Here is a 24,602-nt window from a genome sequence, read left to right as displayed (position 1 = left end):
GAATGCTGTCTGTAGCTGGAAATTGCAGCTAAGTGCACCTTGATAGACACAAGAGCTAGACAAGCTTTAGCGAGAGACAAGAGATAGGGCAAAACGTTCTCAGGCGGTGATGAGAGAGGTTCACAAGAGTGCGCGGCACACCGTAAACAAAATCTTTCCCACTTGGTCGAGTAGCATTTGATCGTAGAAGGAGCTCGGGCTTTCTGTAGTATTGCCTGACATCACTAGTTGTCAGAATTCTGTGTGATGAGGAGCCAAGCTGACAAGTGTAGTGTGCAGCTTTGAGAATGAACCACTTGGCCCTGGTTCATGGAGAAAAGATTTTCTTTTGGTTGGAAGAGGATTGGAGAAGACCTTGAAAGGCGATACAGCTCTGTAAACCAGTATTGTCGCTCCCACACCGGAGCAATTAAGATGGCAAGGTAAGGCTCTCATTTGATCTTCTGCAAAACCTTTGGAATGAGAGGAAACAGAGGCAATGAATAAGTAAACGTTCCCTCCCAAGAAAAGTGGAAGGCGTTTCCTAGAGAGCCTGGCTGAGGGAATCTGCTGGCATAGAATCTGCATTTTTTGGGAGTGACGTAGCAAACAGATTGAGGGTTGGAAACCCCCAGCAGTGAAAAACTCTTTGTAAATGTTCCTCATTTAGTTTCCATTCGTGACACTGTTTGGTGTTCCCGCTGAGGGAAACCGCCCAATCGTTTTGGACTTTTGCCACATGCTGAACCTGTATTAATATGTCGTGAACTATCAGCCATTCCCAGATCTGCTGAGCCTGGATTGAAAGGGCCTAAGATATTGTCCCGCCTTGCTTTAGTAGATAGAACATGGTGGTGGTGTTGTCCGTGCAAATCAGGATTGACGCCCTCCTGAATCTTGGCAGTAATGCTTGTAGGCCCAGAGCTGACCATCTTCCGTGAATCTGCAATTCTTACAGGTGAGCATCCCACCCGTCCATGGAATCGTCCAACGTCATTTCCAACTATGATTTTGTCGTGAGAAAAGAAAGAGCTTGAGAGAGATTGTCTCTTACTGTCCATAAAGACATTGCTAAAAGCATTACCAGTGTTATTTAAATGATGTCCTCGAATGATCCTTGAGACTGAGTCCATTGAGAGTTGAGCTGCTCCTGAAGAGGTCTCATTCTTAGGTGACAGTGCAGAATCAGCGGGATACACAATGACATCATCCCTAGCACTGACATGTATGTCCTTACTGAAAGGCACTTTCTTTGTGGACAGACCCTGCACTGTCTTCTGGAGTCGTAAGATCCTTCTTTTGTGGAGAAGGCTTTCAAAAGTGTAGTGTCCAGAGTTGTCCTAGAAATAATATAGACCTGGATGGAGCCAGAGAGAACTTTTGCAGGTTGATTTTGAGCCCCAGGGAGTGAAAGAGACAAACACAGGCATTTGTCGCTCTTCTGGCAGCAGAGAGTGATTGGGCCTTGACTAACCAGTCATCCAGATAAGGGAATACCTGGTGACCTGCTCTCTGTAGAAAGGCCGCCACTGAAGCCAAGCACTTGGTGAAGACTCTTAGAGCTGACTTCAACCCGAAGGGTAGTACTCTTGATTGATAATGTTAAAGAAGAAGTGAGAATAGAACCCCAGATTGCCATGATCGAGTGGCACCTTCTTCAACATTGCCGCTCACGCCATCTACCTGAAGGCCATGGATGAAATGTCCAGAGCCACATCAATCATCTCGGAAGAGGCTCTCTCTCCTTTCGACAGCACCTCCTTTGCTTCTTTCTTCTTATCCTCAGGAAGGAACTCCAGCAGGGCAGAGATGTCGGACCACATATGGCGGTCAAACCTCTCGAGGATAACCATGGCATTGTGGCCCTGATGGCAGAGGCCGCCAAAGCGAAGAACCTCTTGCCGATGTTGTCCATTTTGCGCCATTCCTTGTCAGGTGGAGCCGCACAAGGAGAGTAAGGGTTCTTGGATTTCCTTTGAACCACTTGCATAATGACCAAATAAGGTTGAGGGTGATAAATCAGGCACGCAGGAGAGTACACGGGTGCTCTGTACTTTTTGTCTAACTTCGGCACCACTGTAGGTATAGAAGCTGGTGTCTTCATCAACTTGAGGCTCTCTTGCCATAAGAAGTCTACAATAGGAATGGATCGAGAAGAGTGCTGCATTGTAGGCTTAAAATCGTACAAAAAGCACTCCATTTGCTTGGCAGGCATAAGAAGGTCAAAGCACCTAATAGCGCGTTCTAATAGATCGTGGAACTTGCTGATAACTGCAGCTGGAGAGTCGGACTAGAAGCAGAGAAGGAGAAGGCGGAGTAGGGGCCACATAGTCACCCCACTCATCATGGATATCCTGGTCCAACTGCAATTCCCCTTCCTCAAGTTGCTGGTCATCATCATCCTGACTTTGCACAGGAATTTTCACAGGTAGCGGAATGGTCTTACTTTTCTGCAATGGGGGCACAGCCAGCGACACAGGTGAAATCCTGCAGAAGGGGAGGCATGCTTCAGAAGCAGACTGACTTTTTACCTCGTCGACGGCACAACTGACTGCTGCAGTTGAAGAGTAATCGACAGTGAACGAACCTGCTGAACCGTCGACAGAGAAGCCCTTGTCGATGGAGACGATCTAACGACAAGTGACACCACCACTGCCATCGTAGATGCAGCCACCTTCGTCATCTTGACCGTCGGTGTAGTAGTAGTCCTTAAGTACAGAGGAAGACCCTTCTTCTTTTCTCTTCCTCTGACTCTGAGGCTGAGGATGAGCCTCATACCTCTGTATGAGGCTCATCCTCAGCCTCAGAGTCAGAGTCTTTTGCTGCTATTTTCCTTTGCAGCCAGAGAAGCAGCCTACCCTCACAGTCCTTGAGACTTTTTGTGGAGAAAGTAAGACAAAACTTGCATTCTCTGGGCTTGTGGTCTGGCTACAGGCAGTAAAGACACTCCTTATGTAAGTCCTCAGAATACAGTCTGGACTTTCCACAAGTCTTACAGGGCCTTAACAACCCTTAGTAAGATTCTGAAATTATGAAGTGAAATAGGTACTCACACTCTTGGCCTGTACCTCAGAAGAAATGTGAAGTGAAGAGATGAACAGCTAGCTGGAAGTTCAAAAGGGCAACAGTAGAAACACTGTGACTGAGCAGAGCTCATAGAGACTCCCTACCACACAACGTCCGTTACAAAATCTGGGGTATGATAGCCGCTGCAAGGGTAGGAGACTCTATGGTCTATGTTCCGATTTGACCGGAGTATGGATGTTTTATAACAATGGAGAAAGGTTGCTAAATGCTAGTTGATTCCTATGGCCATTTCAATGCTGACGTTTTAATACTGCTATTTTACTGGGTTTTTTTTGTGGTTTATTTTATTAGTGTTTTATATAGCGCGAACTAGACCCGAATTTTATCAGTTATCAGAGCGCTTTACATGAGCACAGTTGTAGTCATTAATCTTTTTGTAGGGTTGACGTTCAGCAATCAGCAACAGATTTTAGTAACATGTAATCTATATACACAAATATTTCTCATGAAAAAGCATTAGAAGTCATCAAAATATGCTAAAAGAGAACGCCGACACATTTACCCACAGAATTCATCCTTGCACTGGCCAGACTCGCATTGAAGCACATTTTCTTCTCATTCTACTGGGATTTTCATGTGCAAACAGGCGGGACTTCCATGGGCAGTTATTTTGCTCCAGAGTTAGCAATTATGTATATGGCTGAATTCAAAGAGAGGCGGATATACACAATAACCAGATTACGGACTAAAGCAATTTTAGAAAATGTACTTCAAAGATGTCTGATGGAATTCCAAAATGACCAGTTTAAGGGCCAAAGCAATTTTAGAAAAAGGGGTTTTTGCTTCGCGAGCCCTAAAAAGTACTTCCTTTACATTTGTACAAGAACAGAATATCATTTAAATAATGTCTTCCAGTGGCTGAATTACCGATCATCACATATCAAACTTGTGAAGCACACAGATATGTAAGAAATACATTTCTTGAACATATGGATAAAAGAGGCCAATGGAGAATTCTACACATCTAGTCACGGAAAAAATAATATTTCTCATTACCAATGTATCCATCCAACAAATCTAAGGGACAATCCTTCCATTTAGTCCAATCTTAAAGACACGACTGTACCAATTATTATATTAATGTTGTAAGCAGGCATCAAGGCATGTTTATGGTGAATAGAATTTTGATGGGGAGCTAAGTGGCAGCTGCTTCTTAGCTGAATGGAAGGCTCGTCATGTTTTCTGGCTAATAAAGTAACTCATTTATTCAATGGTTTCCTGCCAATAATTGGAAAAGAAGGACGTTTTATTGGCGAGAAGGATGGGATGCAGCGCTTGTAGGACCAGCCCAGACTGTTGACTGCTTCTCGAGACATTCAACGCAGGAGAGGAAATCAGATAGTGTTCTTCTGATTAACTGGAAAAGTTGGTAAGGATTGCTGTTCCTGGAGTGTGGTGGGTGGAACGGCCCATATTTCAACCTCAGATTTGTATACATGACCGTGGGATTCCCACCATGACAACGGGGAAGTTTCAAACATGTGAATCAATAAAAGATACAAGCCTGGAGAACAGATGATAAGAAGGAGGCCTGAGTGACACTACTTTCTGAAGAGCCCAATGTTGACGAAAGGAACCTAAATGCGCTCCATGGGTCCTCTGCTATAAGAAAGAACTAAACCATCTACCTGCTAATGGCCTAGGCTGCAAAAGCCTTTTGAGCAAATCTGTGAGTAATGTAATAGGCTTAGGCATCATGAAGATTTTGGAAAGTAATTTTGGTATGGCAGGATCTTTTTTATGGAGGGTTCATCATGGTATGAACCATGTCAGGAGCTTCATACAAATGCCTAGAACTTCAGTAAGATCCTTAAGCAACATGGAGGGATGGAATAGAGAATTGTACTGCTATTTATAAAAGGCAAGCATAGTTAGGGAGTAACAGAACATGCATGAGAGGCTCCTAAAGTAGGGTGGAACGAAGGATGCTTCAATCTTGGAACTGAGACCTGAGCGTTGTACGTGCTGACATGTAGGTTTTAGTTGGAGCTACAATGTAAGCCTGTGCATACTGAGAGCTTGTAGTGGACCATTGGGCGTTTGAACTTCTTCAGTTGAAGGATTAGGGAGGCGGTCACCCAAGGATGGAGCCAAAAAAATGCCAGCATCTGGAATCAGGGTTGGGGGTGTGCGTGAGGTAGCAGAATGTGAAAATGGCCATACAGAGAAAAAGCTGCATAGCACCTGTGCATAGGATCGAGCCTTGCAAGTTTCGAATGTTTCTCAAAGAAGGCCTAGGCATGGGGGGGCCATGTGATGGAGGTCTGGGCATAGGTAACGTCTAAGATGATGTGGTTGATGATTAAGACTTGAGATTATGATGGTTGTGCTGCTGGACTATTCATGGACCCTTGACATCTTCTCTTGCAGGTCCCAGTATCAGTCCAGGAGATCAGTCCAACACTGCACCCTGTCAAAGTGGGCCTCTCAGATGCATTCATGATCCTCAACCCATCTCCTGATGTGCCTGGTAAGTCATTGGTTAGATGGCTCCCCAGCCTTGTAAGGAGACAGAGTGAAGGCAAGGATGAGTTAAAGGTTCTCATACAGATATGCGATCTATGTAGATGGAGATGGAAAAAGATGATGGTAGCTGGGAAAAAATAGTTGAGACCAGGTAAAAGAAGGTAATACACAAGAAACAGCTGACAGATATATGAGGTGATCATTGGAGAAGATGATAGAGAATTGTCAGAATTCACTAACTTGAATTCTGGATCCAGCAGGAGCAATGAACTGTAACGCATTTCACCAAGTCTACAGTCAACCATGCACAATAGGAATATGATTACATCAGGAGACCCAGCTAAAGGGATGGGATATGACAGAAAACATAGAAACTGGACATCACCATTCTTAGACTCAACACCCCTGCTGAGAGTTCATATCTACTGGCCCGTAATGGAACCAACATTAATATCTGTAATACCTTATGTATTGAACCACTGAACACCAAGGGGCCTCATTTATGAGAAATGACGCATCGCTGCATGAAAGCAGCGATGCGTCACTTCTCAGTGCGCACTCCTTGAGAAATTCCTTATGCGTCATATTTAATGTATGACGCATCATGTCGCAAGGAGTTACAGATAGGTCAGTATTTCTGACGTATCTGTAAGCGCAAAAGTGACGCATTGCTGGAGTGTGTCACAAAAGTGACGCAACTCCAGCTATGCGTCCTTTCACATGGGGCAAGCCCCAAGTGAAAGGGCCTGCCTCAGTCTTACGCCAGATTTTGATGCTACGGCGTCCTAAAAGTGACGCAGTGAAATCTCATAGATTTCACTGCGTCACTTCTAGGACCCTTCCTTGCGTCAATACGCCCCCCCTTGCATACATTATACTTGGCGCAGGTATAATGTGGCGCAGGGGTTTAAAAAGTGACGCATCTACCTAGATGCATCACTTTGTAAATATGGCGCAACAAGGTGCATTTTTTACGCCACTGGTGCGTCGCAAAAAGTGCAGCATCGGTGGCGTAAAAGTGAAGCACAGCCTCATAAATGAGGCCCCCTACTATGCCACATGAATCTGGGATATTAAAGGAATTCGAACATATCTGCACACACACACACACACACACACATATATATATATATATATATATATGTCTGTAAATTCTCCACATCCGCTGGGGCAGCCGCCTCAGCTCTCGAATTAAATGACGAAAGAACAGACCCAGATTTCGTGCTTAATTGAGGTGTTTATTCTATTCCAGCAAGCCTTCCGCCGCCATTACGCGTTTCGCCTCTTACAAAGCTTGATCACATGGCGAGTTGCTGAGAGCAAATGCCGAGATTTAAAGTGCCAGTGCGCGCGCCATTTTTTCAAATTGGGTAAACAACATGGAAAAAATACTCCATTCACATGTGTTAAATCGAAGTGTAGAATCACAATACAAAGTTCGATGTACATTCGGCCAATTCATAAAATATATAAATAAATACGTATTTAAATTTTTAAAACAAAATTCATTTTGTCCAATATTATATCTGTATAAATACAGTAATATCCTTAAGTGGGAATATATGTAACCCTCCACCTAATTCATTTAATTACAGGTCTCCCTGCTTATTTCTCAATTTCGATATGTACAACACACTTCGTATAAAATAAAGCCCAAGTGGGCTGAAACCCCACGAAAAAATGTCAACATTCTAGCTGTTTGTCATATTCTCGGCACACAATATAGTGAGTGCATATATTCTTTTTTCAATATTACTAAAGTGCTAGTGCAAGTGCTTGTTAAAAACAATCAATAACTCAAAAATGGAACTGATGGTAGATCCCCTAGATAGCCATCCAGGGTTGCCCTCATTAAACTAGTGAAGCTCTCTAAATACATATATTGAGAGGAAAGTGCGGCACATAAATGTTAATCACATAATTCATACAGTTACAATACCACAGACGAAAAATACACATATAGCAAGTATGGATCCCTGCTGCCTGCTAACAGTACTTAGATATTACTCGCCACTAAGGAAGATACGCTAGTGGGTTGCTGAGGTCTGTGCCTATCCAGGTTATTAATATAACCTTGTATACTGATACTTTATTCAGACAGAACCCTCCACCTAATTTTGTATACTCTACGGGGACCAATATGTGTTAAGATGTATTACAAACAAGTATAAAGATCCTCCGTTGCGTTCAACCCATGTGGTTGCTTACTGTTTAATTCCAGGATGTATCTTGTTTCGAGAAGACGAAGCCTCGTATCTCGATTCCCCCCTCTCTTCATAGGCCAGACTGAGTCTATTGCAAAATATGACAAATGAACAGGATTAGAACCATGTTCTTGCTCAAAATGCCTAGCCACCGGGTAGGCCTGATCTTTATTATTTATGGCTCTAATGTGCTGTAGCACACGTTTGTGGACCGGCAGGCGGGTACTGCCAACATACCGAAGCCCACAAGTGCACTCCAGCACATAGACTGCATAATCTGTTTTGCAGTTCAGGCGTTTGGTAATCTCTCTAGGGGTTTCTGAGAATGGGACAGTATATTTGGTCTTGTTAATCCCATATCTGCATGCCTTACATTGCGAGCATTTCTTGAAACCTCTGCCTAAGGCCTTCCAAGTAGTAGACATCTGGGGTTCCAAAGTATTTTTGACCATATTTTGATATATATATATATGCATATATATAAAACTCTTTTACTAAGCATTATAAATTTGTAAACAGATCTGTAAAATTTAATCAAGCACAGCGAGAGGCAGGGAACTAAAATTCTAAGAACATGCAAGCTACATTTCAGATGAATAGCATGGTAAAGAAATGTATATACAAAGAGGTTAGTGCTGACAAAACTCATCAGTCCCTATTAAAATTCAGTATTCTATCTGAACGATATCTGGCAGAATTCCCCAAAATTTAGATCTTTAGAGTGTTTTCATTTGGCTCCAAGAGCAAACATACTTCTTTTGCAAATGTCTATGGCGCACTCCTCAATGTCCAGAGAGGGGAAGGCGTTTTCCATGAAAAATAACTGATGACAGCAGTGTTTACTTTCTGTGGCTGCCAAAACCGCTTGTCTTGCTTTAGCAATGTGCTGTGTACATTTGACCTTCTGAGCTTGGCTGTCTGGTAGGCTTGGAGTGAACCTCTCACGGCTCTTGAAACTGAATGGCTAAACTGAGCTGCTCTACTTTAACGACTTGTCATGCCTGAGCCTCCTGTTCCTAGATTGTAGTGATGGGGAAGGAAGAAGACTGATTGGCTAATTTGAGCTTTGAATTTCTCTTGGGCAGGGTGTTCAGGGTCGGGAGGCAGGAATTTGAACTTAACTTTACACGTGAAACTCCTTTTCATCCATTCTTCCTGCTGTCTGGCATCAGCCAGCCTTGCTGTTCCTATTTCATATATTTGCTCTGGTGTTAACTTCATGCTAACTGTTGTGGCTTTCTGCATTCCCCAAATTTAGTGGTTTTCTGCTGTGAGACTTAAGTTAGTAAGATAATTACTGTCGCTGTGGCTTACATGAAAAACGAGACACTTCTACCTAGTGATGGCTATTTCTTTCCACTCTTGTCCTTAAAATATCTTTAGGTCAAAATGTCCCTTATCTCCTGGTATATTAATTTACATTAACAGTGATCAAAGAGGGTTTTTATTCACTTTCCTGTCTGGTGCTAACCAGGTTCCACTATTATCAATGTGGAAGGTAACAATTTGATCTTCAGCTGAACTCCGAGTGAGTAGGATAGGGATATTTCCTTGTCTCATGTAACCGCTATGAATAATGAATGGCTAGAGGTCATGGTAATGATTAAACGCACACAAATCTTGCCCAGTCTTTGGAACTCTTTGAAGTACTCTCAGACAAGCAAATGATGAGGCTTCTCCCTCGCCTATGAAGACAGCCAAAGATGTGAGTCACTCCGGGGTCAGGGTTAAAAGTAGATATACTGCAGTGCTTCCACTTTAACTATGTCAATGCAGCCACTTCACTAAAGATTTATTCATCCTAGGGAAGACTTGTATTTTTTATCACGCCTTGCTGTTCATATTTGTGTTACTCATTTTGGGGCAGATGTATCAAACGATTTTTTTGTCGCAAATGCTGCGATTCGCAAAATAGCAGCGTTTGGAACAAAAATCGGAAAATGCAATGTATTGTTGAAATCGCATTGCAAAATTAAGGAATCGCAAAATTTGCGTTTCCTTAACTTTGCGTCAGCATTTAAGGAATCGCAACTTGCGATTCCTTAAATGCTATGTATGAAGCACCCACTTTGTGCGATTCCTAATTAGGAAATCGCAAATTACCACCAACTTGAGGTTGGTGGTAATTTGCGATTTCTTTCACAAATGCACTTTTTGCCATTTGTGAAGGTGCTATGTGGCGCACATACATGCCCTTAGGGCATGTATGTGCGCCATATGCGCACACATGTTAATTTCAGGGGTGCATCCGGGTGTCCTTATGACACCCTTGACATTATTCTCAATTTGCGATTCGCAAATTGAGAATCGCAAATTGAGAATAACTTCCCATTCATTCCTATGGGCCTCCTGGCCCATAGAAATGAATGGGAAATGATTCCTTAATTGCGAATTCGCAATTTGCTATTCGCAAACAAGGAATATTAAGAAATCGCTAATAAATTGCGATTTTTTTAGATACATACCATTTTGCAATTTTCAAATAGCGATTCTCAAAAAATCTCTATTTGAGAATCGCAAATAGGTATTTTGATACATCTGCCCCTCAGTCTTGTTGTTTTCATTTTTAGTCATTCCTGTTTCATCTGTGGTGCTAGCGTTGGGACACCTCGGTCGAGGTAGCCATGCGCTTTATAAGTGGCCATTGATTGATCAGTACTTGAGGAAGTCTTTCACCTAGATCTGCAAAGTGTTAAATTCTAAATAATTTTCGTACAGAAAATCACAACTATTCAGATTGATAACACCAGCAGGTGATCCAACCATTGTGCCACACCATCTCCACCTGAGTGCATGACTGCAGTCTTTGATGACAATAGTTCTTCTTCTACCCAGACCCTATTAAAGAGATATTTTCAGTCTGTTGCAATAATGGTGCCTAGAGCTGCAAAGCCAACTGTGTTAGCCTTGTAACCAATACTATTAATTATTCGCTTGGAGCTGGGATAGTACTCAACACCCTTAAGAGCGTCATCCAAAAATACCTACGCAAAAGAAGCACTGCAGATCTGGACAAGCAGCTTCCACCCTGTGTATGGCATCCCATGGGTCTGCAGGAATATGGAGGTGACACAACTTCAGCTTTCTGTGGAAAACATCTGAACCTGGATTAGCAGCTGTCCCAACACTGCCCGTCATGGCACAGAGATTGCAATGGTATTTATCCAGGATGATATTCCTGCTCTAATAAATAACAGATTATCAAAATCTGTGGTGGTGAGCCTCAGCAAGGCCTACCAGTGCAAGGGATTCGCCCTTCTCTGCACAGAGTCCTCAGACCAATAGAAAGAAGTTGGCACAGAATCTGGAATAGAAAAGACAGAGGGGCATATTACCAACGAGTAGTGATATTTATCGCTAACTAGGCTTTGCAACGATTTTTTTATCGCTAAGCATCGCCGGAAATTATAGCTAAAATAACTTGCTATTAGCAACGTTTATCTCGGAAGTGATACAAAATCTCATGCTAAGTGCTAAATGAGAGATTATCGCTGGAAAACCAACGATAATCTCTCGAAGTTTGGCGTTAGCTTGATGATAGGGGGTCACAAACTTAGCCATGATATCCACCTTCCATAGGATATCATGGCTAAGTCAGGAAAATACCAGGTGTAAAAAAAGCAGCGCTAACCGTGGTTAGTGCTGCTTTTTTGTCTCTAACAGGGTTAGCTTGAAGCTTGATAATAGGAGAAATGTCGCTTAGCGACATTTCTCCTATTATTTTGCTCTGGAACGCCCACTTTGCATCTCATTAGAGATGCAAAGGGAAGCTTAGTGAAAAAGAGTGCTAACATGCGAATTTGCGTGTTAGCACCCTGTTGCTGATAGGGAGATAATTTTATCTCCGCTTTCTTGGCTTTTAAAGCCAAAAAAACAGAGATAAAACCCTTGATAATATGCCCCAGAGTTTATTAAACCTCATGAGGTGGAACTACATTCACACAGCACCCTTCGGTAATGCATGAAGTAGCACACTGACTGGAAGGAGCTTGGTCCTTTTATACCCAGACAGGGGCTCAAATGAAGGCGGTACAAGTACAGAATGCTGGTTTCAAATACATACAAGGTCATACAGAGAGTGTGCTGGCAACAAGTGGGAGGGGCTGACAGTTAACTAATTCTGGTGGACACATCCTGACAGTTACAAGTTGAGGACAGCTGTAAACTCAACTGAGCATGTACGAAGCAGAAGAGGCTAAATATATCTTGTCTCTAGGCAGATTTCAAGAGCAGTTGACAGGAAGGTAGGACAGAGCACATGGCGAGCACATGGCAAACAAAATGGCATTACAACGATTATTTTATCACTAAGCATCGCCGGAAATTATCGCTAAAATAACTTGCTATTAGCAACGTTTATCTCGGAAGTGATAAAAAATCTCATGCTAACTGCCAAATGAGAGATTATCGCTGGAAAACCAACGATAATCTCTCGAAGTTTGACGTTAGCTTGATGATAGCGGCTCACAAACTTAGCCATGATATCCACCTTCCATAGGATATAATGGCTAAGTCAGGAAAATACCAGGTGTAAAAAAAGCAGCGCTAACCGTGGTTAGCGCTGCTTTATTTGTCTCTAACAGAGTTAGCGTGAAGCTTGATAATAGGAGAAATGTCGCTTAGCGACATTTCTCCTATTATTTTGCTCTGGAACGCCCACGTTGCATCTCATTAAAGATGCAAAGGGAAGCGTAGTGAAAAAGGGTGCTAACATGCAAATTTGCGTGTTAGTACCCTGTTGCTGATAGGGAGATAATTTTATCTCCGCTTTCTTGGCTTTTAAAGCCAAAAAACAGAGATAAATCCCTTGATAATATGCCCCAGAGTTTATTAAACCTCATGAGGTGGAACTACATTCACATAGCACCCTTCGGTAATGCATGAAGTAGCACACTGACTGGAAGGAGCTTGGTCCTTTTATACCCAGACAGGGGCTCAAATGAAGGCAGTACAAGTACAGAATGCTGGTTTTAAATACATACAAGGTCATACAGAGAGTGTGCTGGCAACAATTGGGAGGGGCTGACAGTTAGCTAACAGTTACAAGTTGAGGACAGCTGTAAGCTCAACTGAGCATGTACGAAGCAGAAGAGGCTAACTATATCTTGTCTCTAGGCAGATTTCAAGAGCAGTCGACAGGAAGGTAGGACAGAGCACATGGCGAGCACATGGCAAACAAAATGGCTGCCAGAAATACAAAATGGATTCCACACAACAGACAAGATAGTTTCCAAATACAAGATGTCTTCTGCTAATGCTTAACTTACTCACTGCTAAATTACAACAAATCTATCGGCTGTAGATTTTGATATGGCTAAACATGTCCTTCTGTTGGACCGCCTAGATTTGCCGCCACATGTTTATTGGGTTGTCAGCTCTTTTGTATCGGAGGATGAGTAGTATAAGAGAATAGGTACTAGAACATCATGCTCTGTCATTGTGGAGAGAAGTATTTATCCTGGGTCCTGATTCATCTAATTGGTATTTAGCATATTTGTGCATCCAATCCTGACTGCAGTCAGAGACCAACATAAGACATTCCACTCTACACAGACAACAGGCACTTTGGGCCTGATTCCCAATGGGAAATACACACTTTTGTGTAAGTTTACGATTGTTTGCCATTCACAAAAGTATTTTACGAGTAGTATCTTTATGACTGAGGAGTCTCTGCACATCAAAAGATAGGACAGTCCTATCTTTTTATGTGAGGAGACTCTGCAGTTGTAAAGATACTACTCGTAAAATACCTGTATGAGTAGGAAACAAGCATAAACTTACACAAAGTGTACATTTACCTTTGTGAATCAGGCCCCTTATCCGTAGGTCACCGGCTTTCTAGAGGTATTTGTTGCAGAATCCGAGAGCCTTCATTTAGTTGGGGTTTAATGGGTCTCTGTGCCTCAAAATGAACTGGGCCAAGACCGAGGTAATGATTCTGAGGCATTGTAAGATTCCATCTACCTACCCTTGCAGTTCTATATCATCATCACTCTAGGTTTTGCCAAAAGAGTAAAAACGTAGTCTGTATGGCATGCTGAAGTTAATACGAATTAATTCCCCTCTGTAGCTCATGGTGCTTTTTTTCTGACTTGATCAACTGTGTAAAGCTCGCGGTTTTATTCACAATTAACCTCATTCTGCGATAATAGGGTCATGACGTACTTATGTCCTAAGTGACAGGCTTGTGATATGAGTGATAAAATGTCTTCATAGGTCCCAGAAAATCAGCAGATGATCATCTGCTTATTATGCCACAGTCCAAGTTTGCTGTCAATTGTGGTAGACACTTCTCTACAAGGTCATGGAAATCAGTGCTGCCCCAGATTTACCTACTTCCTGCTTTGGAAGCACTTGAAAGTAGTATATTTCCCAATATTATAAGTGTTTCTGTTATTTTGCTTCCACTGTCACTCCCCGTTCGTCTCTGACCTGCTAAGAGAGTTCTTGCAGTGTGCAGGCTAGAATTTAAATACAATGGTATGCTATGTTATGTGGATGTCTAAAGTACAGCACCTACATCACAAAAAGGGGGTAGGGAGTGAGAGGATATGCTAGGTTCATCCTCGACAACATGTATTACATCACAAAACAAGAACCCAGTTATGCCGAGCAGACTAACCCTCCAGAATGAATAGGCTACACCATGGGTGCTCACAAACTTTCTCTCTGGGGAAAAATTTAAAGTGTGGTTTGTGTCTGAGGGCCACACTTGTGGGGGCGGGGTCAGTGAGGGAGGGGGCGGGCTAGCACAAAAAAAAACTGTGACCATGAGGTTGAACACAGGTCCCTGTAATGGATGCCTTCGTCCACTAAATCACCAGACCCGGCATACACACATCTCTCTCTCTCTCTCTCTCTCTCTCTCTCTCTCTCCCTCTCTGTCTCCCTCTGTCGCCTTCCCTCTCCCTCACTGTCTCCCTTACTCTGTCGCCCTCCTCCCGCTATCACCCTCCTCCCTCTATCGCCCTCCCCCCTCTGTCCCACACTCGCCCTCCATCTCTCCCTATTTCACCCTCTGTCTCACTTAGACTGTCTACCTCTCACTCTCTGTCTCATTCTCTCTCCCTGTCTCCCTCCCTCTGTCTCTATCTCCCTCTCTCTATGTCTCCCTCTCTCTCCCTCTCCCTCTCTGTCCCCCTCTCTCGCCTTCCCTCTCCCTCTCTGTCTCCCTTACTCTGTCGCCCTCTTCTGGCTTTCACCCTCCTCCCTCTGTCGCCCTCCCCCCTCTGTCGCCCTCCCCCCTCGGTCGCCCACCCCCCTTCCTAATCCCTCCCCCTGTCTGTCACCCTCCTCCCTCCCTCTGTCTGTCCCCCTTCTCCCTCCCTCCTCCCTTCATCTGTCGCCCTCCTCCATCCCTCTGTCTGTCACCCTCCTCCCTCTGTCTGTCACCCTCCTCCCCCCTCCTCCCTCCCTCTGTCTGTCACCCTCTTTCTCCCTCCTCCCTCCCTCAGTCTGTCACTCTCTGTCTCCCTTCCTCCTCCCTCCCTCCCTCTGTCTGTCACCCTCTGTCTCCCTCCATCTCCCTTTCTCTGTCTCCCTCCCTCTGCCTTTCTCTGTCTCCCTCCCTCTCCCTTTCTCTGTCTCCCAACCTCTACCTCTCTTTGTCTCCCTCTGTCTGTCTCCCCCTGTCTCCCTCCCTTTGTCTTCCTCTGTCTGTCTCCCTCCCTCTGTCTCCCTCTGTCACCCTCTCCCTCCCTCTGTTTGTCTCCCTATGTCTGTCTCCCTCTGTCACCCTCTCCCTCCCTCTGTCTCCCTCGGTCTGTCTCCCTCTGTCTGTCTCCCTCTGTCACCCTCTCCCTCCCTCTGTTTGTCTCCCTATGTCTGTCTCCCTCTGTCACCCTCTCCCTCCCTCTGTCTCCCTCTGTCTCCCTCGGTCTGTCTCCCTCTGTCTGTCTCCCTCTGTCTGTCTCCCTCCCTCTGTCTGTCTCCCTCCCCCTGTCTCCCTCCCTCTCCCTTTCTCTGTCTCCCTTTCTCTGTCTCCCTCTCTCTGTCTCCCTTTCCCTCCCTCCCTCCCTCGCTCTCCCTCTCCCTCCCTCTCTCCCTCTGTCTGCCTCCCTTTCCCTCCCTCCCTCACTCTCCCTCCCTCTCCTTCCCTCCCTCACTCTCCCTCTGTCTGCCTCCCTTTCCTTCCCTCCTAGCCCACCCTCCCTCGCTCTCCCTCCGTCTGCCTCCCTTTCCCTCCCTCGCTCTTCCTCCCTCTCCCTCCCTCGCTCTCCCTCCTCCTCCCTGTCTCCCTCCCTTTCCCTCCCTCCCTCGCTCCCCCTCTGTCTGCCTCCCTTTCCCTCCCTCCCTGGCTCTCCCTCTCCCTCCCTCTCCCTCCATCTCCCTCCCTTTCGGTCCCTCCCTAGCTCTCCCTCTGTCTGCCTCTCTTTCCCTCCCTCCTTTACCTCACTCCCTCGCTCTCCCTCTGTCTGCCTCCCTTTCCCTCCCTCCTTTCCCTCCCTCCCTCGCTCTCCCTCTGTCTCCCTCCCTCTACCTCCCTCCCTCTCTCTCTCCCTGTCTGCCTCCCTTTCCCTCCCTCCCTTGCTCTCCCTCTGTCTGCCTCCCTTTCCCTACCTCCCTCACTCTCCCTCCCTCTTCCTACCGTTCCCTCCCTCGCTCTCCCTCCCCCTTCCTTTCCCTCCCTCCCTCCCACTCCCTCCCTTTCACTCCCTCCCTCGCTCTCTGTCTGTTTCCCTCCCTTTCCCTCCCACCTTCTGTCTCCCTCTATCACCTCACCCTGTCTGTGTGTGCCCGGGCTGAGACAGCTTCCCAGGCACACACACTCACACACACACACACAGCTGCATCCGAGAAGTTCACAGGTCTTTAAAAGACCATTTGTATGTTAATGAGGCTTTTGTATTTCACCTCTTAGTGCCCCTGCAGCTCCACTCTGACTTTCACAGTAATGCCGGGCCCCCACAGAGCAGCAGTCTCTCTCAGTCGCGCGCAGTGTTTGGAGACACTCTTTTTTTTTTTTTTAAACACAGGTAAGATGTCTGCAAGGTCTGCGGGCCGCCAGGAAAGACTTGCCAGGCCTCACTATGAGTACTCGTGGGCTACACCTACTAGCCACGTTTTTTAAGATACACTCCAGCACAGAAACCCCCCACTCCTAGTTTTTTTACATTTCCTTTATCACTGCATATTCACTTAAGTACTCCCGCGTAGTTCGTAAGTCACAGCACGCCCCACTCTGTAGTGGAACGGGATGGACTCGATGATGAAGCATGCCACCAAGGGCTAATCCAGGTGAGTGAGGGTTTTGCTAAGAAAACTCTGTTTTCTCCAGTGGAGGGTTAGTCTCCTTAACATAGGAGGGTTCTCTTTTTGTGATGTAAAATGCACTAACACCCACAATGATATCCTGGTCCTGAGCAGGTGTGTGTGCCCAGCCTTGCCTATAATAGGTTAATTAATTGGAAAGCCAGGTCTTCAGCTTCTTGCGGAATTTAAGAAGAGAGAAGGAGGCTCTGATATGGAGTGGGAGGTTGTTCCACGCTTTAGGACCTAGTTCTATGTATGTGTGGATGGGTGCGAGCAGGAGTCCTACGTAGCAGAGGGGTCTGGGTGGTTGGTGGAATGAGATGCGAATACTCAGGTAGGTGGGACCCGAGTCAAGTAGTGTGTGAGTGAGGAGTTTTAATTGAACGTGTTTGTTTATCAGGAAACAGTATAGTTTCCTGAGGCGTGGTGTGACAACGAAATCATGCTACTTCTCTCTTAAGGACTACAGGATACTCTCATCTGGTAGCTTTCCGTCTTGTGTGGAGGAGCAACAGTTACATATTCTGTTCCATTCGCCAACAAGTTTACAGCAGTTAAAACATGCCCAGGTTCTCGTTGGCAAATAGAGTGAAAATATGTTTGCCCAAGGTGAGAAATTTTGATTTGTATGTTCCAAGGTGTACAAGTTAATGTTTCATGCTGTTTGCTAACAAGGTTCTCTCCAGGTTTTGTGTATCAAAAATGTACAGGCCAGTAGCCTGGTGTGTGTCATTTGCACATGGGCAAATCTCAATGTGGAATTATTACGCAAACATATAAGACCTGAGTTGAAATTACTTTTCAGGGTCTAACTGAGTTTGTACCTGAAAGAGAATTAGCCCCACAGCTGTAATCGGGGACTAAGGTTGCTAAACCAGATATAACATTGGCCTGTATATTCATATTCTGCAATTTTGGTGTGATGTCAGTAGTGGGTAGGCCTGTGTGTTTGGTCTCCAAACTTCAACTAAGTCCTATAGAAGGTCGATGGTGAGATAGTGGTTTGGGGACTCCCTGAAACTCTGCAGAAGAATTCAATCAAGGTTAACACATTTTGGGGGCAGAAATGGTGGGCTACTGCTACGCTAAAGGAAGACTACAGTGTTTTCAGAGATGAGATTCTAGTGCAACACTGATTTACAGATATAAAGAAGGTCGACCCCATGTTACAAGGCAGGCCGCGCACTTCGGTCTGACATTCTCTCTCTATTTCACAGAGTCTCAGAGAAGAACGATCTACGAGTACCATCGGGCCGAGCTGGACCTCAGCAAGATCACCAGTTCATCAGCTGTGGAGTTCACCCCACTGCCCAGTGAGTGTTCAACCAGTGCACACGCTAGGAATGAGCAGCACTGCCATCTGCATCCTTAGAGTTGTTTGTGGAATAGAAAAGCATTCTCAATGCCTGAAAGAACGAATACACAGCAACATTTCCAATGCCGGAAATAACATATATACAGAGTGAAGGGTGTGATGTAAGAGACAGTAATATACTTTAAGTTCTTGAAGAAAAAGTGTCTCATTCCAGAAATCACACTGTCCTGACAGAAGCGTGGGTAACAGCGCAAGTGACAGAAAGCGTCAAATGTGCCATCTGCTCTCCTTATGGTTTCTTCGACGCATTTAGAGCTTGAGAAACTGCTATTATCCTTAAAGTGGAGCCCCCACCAGCTCCACTTTCTAGAAACACGAGACCATACGGATCTGCCATCAAGAGTGGTTTTGGGGAGCAGATCTATTTTGAGCGGCCCCTAAGTAGCCAGTCTCATCGTTTTAGTTCAGGGCCACGATGCATTCCTTGGTGGCCCGAAGCAGGAAACTTCCAGCACATCAGAGTCATTCGTTTTTATGTTCTTTAAAAACAAACCCTAGGGGCCTCATTTATGAGAAATGACGCATCGCTGCGTGAAAACAGCGATGCGTCACTTCTCAGTGCGCACTCCTTGCGTCATGATTGATGCGTCATATTTATAATATGATGCATCATGGCGCAAGGAGTTACAGATACGTCAGTATTTCTGACGTATCTGTAGGCGCAAAAGTGACGCATTGCTGGAGTGTGTCACAAAAGTGACGCAACTCCAGCAATGTGTACTTTTATAAGGGCAAGTCCCATGTTGCTAGTGCCTGCGTCAGTCTTACGCCTGCCATGAAGCAGGCGTAAGATTTTGACGCATTAGCGGCCAAGAAATGGCGCAGTGAAATCTTATAGATTTCACTGCGTCACTTCCATGACCCTTTCTTGCGTCAAAACGCCCCCCTTGCATACATTGTACCTGGCGCAGGTATAATGTGGCGCAGGGGTTTACAAAGTGACGCATCTACCTAGATGCGTCACTATGTAAATATGGCGCAACAAGGCGCATTTTTTACGCCACTGGTGCTTCACAAAAAGTGACGCACCAGCGGCGTAAAAGTGACGCACAGTCTCATAAATGAGGCCCCTAGGGTTTTTTTTCGGGGCGAACAAAAAATGCTCCCCTAGCCAGGCAGACTGTGCAACATTGAGCAGTTTGGCCAACATCACTACAGCTGAACGGATGCGCTATAATGTCAAGGAATCATCTCCGCCTTGTACTGCTAGCATTTCTAACGTTGGTCCTCAGGCTGCAGCTGGGATGTTGGAGGCGGGACCACCACTGTCCAGCTGTTTGGCGCCTGTCTGCCAAAACCAAGAGGCGCTCCTTAGTTTTCAGGCCTGAAAGTACTGGAAAGCAACAGCGACACACAAACTAGAAATGCAGAAACAGACAGTCATGGAACAGCAGTAGAAGCTCAGTAAGAGAAGAGCTAAAGTCGTGGAGCAAAGTGCCCAGAGGTCCAACCTGAGAAGTTGCATCACAGTGAACCAAAACTTTAGGTTAATCCAGTCTGAAAGGTGGGCCGCCAAGCAGGCTAGAGCAACTGGTCTTGTATTCCAGGAAGAATGGGCTTGCTGTCAATACTATGTAGTGAAAGTCAGTCGTCTCCAAGAACAAGAAATAAATCCCGTACCAAATGCCATCTTAAGAGGAAACATAGCCATCCTCGCAAACACACACACCATGAACCCAAGAGAAAATCCACATAAAGCTATGTGCTCACACCAGTCAAGACTGTAGATCTGTGTACAGCATGAGCAAAGGGAGTGGTCGAACAACCCATGTTCCTTGCCTACAGAGAAAGCAAGAACAGCCGCAGCTTTCAGCTCCTGGGGACCCAGAGGCTGCCCAAAGCCCACCTATGGCCATGCAAAGGGGCCCGCGGCCAAACAATAACTTTTATCCATTCCTGGCGACCTGTGCCCCTGCACAGATCCCATCACTCTGTTTTAGCTATGCTCTGACCAAATTACCCAAATTCCAATAACTGCTCGGTGTACAGCGATATCTTTGCCCGTGCTATAGGTGCTCTATCCACACCCCACTACCTGCTTGGTACAAGCTTACGCCATGTGCGACCTTGACATACCCCCAGCTGTGACTAATAAGTGTGTAATATTCAATAGTAAACTTAATAGAGCGTAGTTTGTCTTTGGAAGCCTTATTACAGATTTGTCGTGCAAGACCTTAGTTAAAACCAATTAAAAACATGTTTTTGCCAATGCTGCAGTGGAATAACAGTATGTACCAATCACAACAGGCACTATACTATACTATGTGCAGTAAATAATCATACCAGTGATGAGCTCAGGTTAGGGTTATTAGGCACATACTTACCTACATTCATGCCATTTTAGCATTCTTTGAAAGAAAAAAAAATATGCATTTTATTAGTAAACTGATGACTATTTTTTCTGGAGAAGCAGGAATTTTACACCCTTCTAAGCATCATACCAGCCATCCCCGAGATGGCTAAGAGAGGACGCGTTTTACTGCAAATATCCACAATCATATTTGACAGCAGAACATGGAGAATGTACTAAAATGATTAACGTTCCACATCCATTTAGTTGTTTTATCTCTTTTAGCTAGAGGTCCAAATACACAACAGATAAACACTAAACACTAATTACACCTTTTTGTAAACAAGTATAACAAAAACTACTCAACGGATTTACTAGAAACTGATACAAGGATCTGGTCAGAAAAAGCATGTGTGACAAATTTGGAATAATTATGTTCCACACTGAAGAGCAAACATTCCCATGTTAAGGAATTCTCCAACCCAGGTGCCAGCGAAAACAACATCACACACTCACAAGAGCTGTGCGACAACCTCACCCATTTCTTCCATGTCAAGATCGCAACCATATACAGAAACGTTGAACCCCAACCCACACCTATGGACTTCCTTAACAGATACACCACCACCGTAACCAACACAAACCACACACTGACCACCTGGTACATCCTCTCCACCCAGGACACCACCTTCACTATGAAATCTACCCACTCAGGAGCTCCCACAGACCCATGCACGCACCACAACTTCAACCTCAGAAACCAAAGGATCAGACAGGAACTCACCACCCTACTCAACAGCTCTATCACCACCACAACATTTCCTAATGCCTGGAAACAAGCCAAAATCAGACCACTACTCAAAAAACCCTCTGCAGAACCCAGATAACTCAGAAACTGCTAGCCAGTCTACCAGCGCCCATTCCCAGCGAAGGTACTGGAAAAGATCATGAACATTCAGCTCATGACATACCTGGAGCAGAGCCAGCTTCTTAACACCTCCCAATCTAGCTTCCACAGCAATCACAGCACTGAAACCGCCCTGATCGCAGCCACCACCAAAATGTGAACCCTCCTTGACCGAGGAGAAACAGCAGCTTTGAACCTCCTCAATCTCTTGGCAGCCTCCGACACCATGTCCCACCATACATTGATCGAAGGACTTCACCACATCAGCATCCAAGGGAACGCACTAAGATGGATCACCTCTTTCCTCACCAAAAGAACCCTGAGGATCCACCTCCCACCTTTCACCTCTGAACAAAGGAGATAACCTGTGGTGTCCCAGTGCTCATCCCTCAGCCTAACGGTCTTCAATGCTTTTATGACCCCGCTGGCCAACATCGTCAGTTCCCATGGCCTCAACATAATTTCCTATGTAGATGACACCCAACTCATCCTCTCACCGACAACCCCATCACCACCAGAACAATCTTCCACAGATGCATGACAAACGGCGCCGACTGATGAAGAACAACTGCCTAAAGCTGAACACATACAAGATGGAAGTACTGAACTTTGGCAACAGCAGCAATACAAGGAACGACTCCTGGTGGCCATCATGCCTAGGTCCATGCCTAGGTCCTCCAACCATGCCAGAAACCTCAGAATCATCATTGACAACAAGCTTACCATGAAATCAGAGATCAGCATTGTCTTCTCTGCCTGCTTCCTCACTTCGCATGTTACATAAGATCTTCAAGTGACTACCCCTACACACGAAATGCACCGTGAAACAAGCCCTCATCACTAGTCCAATGGACTACGGCAATGCCCTCTACGTAGGAATCGCCAAACACTTTCTACAGAGACTTCATACCATACAGAATGCAGCAGCCAGACTCATGCTCAGCCTTCTCCAATGAACCCACATCACACCCCACCTCAGGAAACTCCACTGCCTCCCCATACACAAGAGATACCAATTCAAACTGCTGAGCCATGCACACAAGACTCTACACAACTAAAGACCCACCTACATACAACAACTGTCAGTACTTCCACCAATGTATATATGTATGTATGTGTGTTCGTATATAGCACTCGATGACCCGAAGGGTATCTCGGTGCTTGCCTTGGGAACCCGTCCTGGCTTTTCCCTGTGAGATAGCCCCTACAGGGCATCCCCAAGGTGAAAGCCAGGCATCCCGCCGCGGGGGGCCGTTGTGGAGATTAAGCAAGCTCAATGCCCAGAGTTGCAGAGTGAGAACCCATGATTAGAGCAGGCACCGAAGCGAGAATTATCAAGTCCGTGGACATTTGAGCTCAAGACCCTGCCGCGTCGGGAATTGAACCCTGGTCCCGGGTCTGACCTCTGCTTCAGGGTCTGCCTGCTCTACACCGTGAGCCACACTTCTCCACCAACCATTGAGAAGACTATGCTCTGCCTCTCTTCTCACTTGCCCATACTCCCGCATCTACCGAAACAGAAGTGGAGGACGCTCTTCTCCCACATCGCAGCAAAGACGTGGAAGACGCACCTCCGGAACATAATCTTACTTCCGGAATTCCGAATGGCTATCAAGACTTGGCTGTTCGAATAAGCCTCCGGGCCCTACAAGCGCATAGATACCCTATTGGATGATTAGCCCCACTTTATAATTCCTGATTGATTGATTGAAGACACACTCTGATTCCCCTGCAGAGAAATAAGGCTTCCACACTTGGTCAGGGTATAGCTTGATTCATTTTATTTCAATTATTCTTTTGAATTACTTAATTGTCATTCAAATTCTTTGAAGGTTACTCGTGATGGCATTACTGAAGCAATATCCAATGCATTTCGGGCATATAGAATGCCCTTCGTCAGGAAACAGTACTTGTAATTCCCGCGTTTCACCTTCAGGCTCGACGAAATTTTGTTCAGAAAACTTAAGGCTGTGCACCCAACTCAACTAAATTTGATTGCTTGAAGAGACATAAAATGAGTAACATTATTTCCCATTATGCGCAATACCCTCCTCCCCCCCTTCATCAACAAGCACAAAATGAAGAACCTTAGCTGAACGAAGAAGCAGTCTGACAACTTTTTTACTGATTAGTGACTTGGTGCAAAAATCATTGGCAATCCAAATTTTCAATTTCATAAGTATTAACCAGCTCAACCACGGCCCCAGAGTTGCTTTAATTCTGTCTTTTAATATGTTATGGTTAAAGGGTAGTGCTCTGTAATCATGGTTCGGATGATGTGTACAGAGAAAACGCCACCATTGGTTTTAGTAATAACATTTTAGCTCTGTGATAAATCTGCTTACATTTTTCCAGAGACCTGGTTGATCTAACTCTGGTTCTTTATTACGTTATTGGTGATGAATGGTCAAGAAGTTAAAAGGTTATCCAGGGTGTGATTTAAAATCCTTTGGCCTCTACCACAGCCTAAATTACAGACCAGATTTACACCAAACTTGGCATGAATCCAGAGCAGAGTTATTTCTGTGCTTTGGTGAAAATTTCTTCAAGGGGTTTTAAGATATCCTTGATTAATACAATCCACAATCCAGCTCTGAAAGCATTTTTGATGGGTATCTATACCATTAGGTTTCTGAGCCGGTTCATAAAAGTTGGCGCAGAGACAACATTGTAAATAAGATTTCTGGTTTGGAAACCACCATTAGCAGTTCCTAAACCAAATCTCATCTGACTGGAAGAGAATCAAATAAGATTGTTTCCTTCATCTGCCACAAACCACACACTGCATACAATTTTGAAATGACCATAGTAGGGTATACTAGTCACAGATTGATCTGAGGAGGTATGCTGGTCCACCTCAGTGGACTGGAATAGGCCAGCATTGTGCCCCAAGAAAAACAGTCAAGACATATAGCAAGGTTCATGTCTATAGTCTCCTTTTGAGGGTCAAAAACATTGCACAAACTATGGATTGAATCAAAAATTGTTGATGTCGGAGTTTCACACAATGGCTGTGGGACCTCATCGACACAACAGCACCAG

General features: G+C 45.0%; 1 protein-coding gene across 1 annotated transcript in view; it reads left to right on the top strand.

The window, feature by feature from the left end:
* The window catches only part of PLXDC1 (plexin domain containing 1), a 393,515-nt gene that overhangs the window by 284,842 nt on the left and 84,071 nt on the right, over positions 1-24,602 (top strand). Inside the window, exons 7-8 of the mRNA XM_086924328.1 lie at positions 5,437-5,536; positions 18,206-18,301. Coding sequence (XP_086780454.1) covers positions 5,437-5,536; positions 18,206-18,301 — 196 coding nt within the window. The remainder of the gene's footprint in view (positions 1-5,436; positions 5,537-18,205; positions 18,302-24,602) is intronic.

The sequence above is a fragment of the Lissotriton vulgaris genome, chromosome 5, assembly GCF_964263255.1.
Source record: "Lissotriton vulgaris chromosome 5, aLisVul1.2, whole genome shotgun sequence".
Taxonomy (NCBI): domain Eukaryota; kingdom Metazoa; phylum Chordata; class Amphibia; order Caudata; family Salamandridae; genus Lissotriton; species Lissotriton vulgaris.
This window is presented reverse-complemented; position numbering and strand designations above follow the sequence as displayed.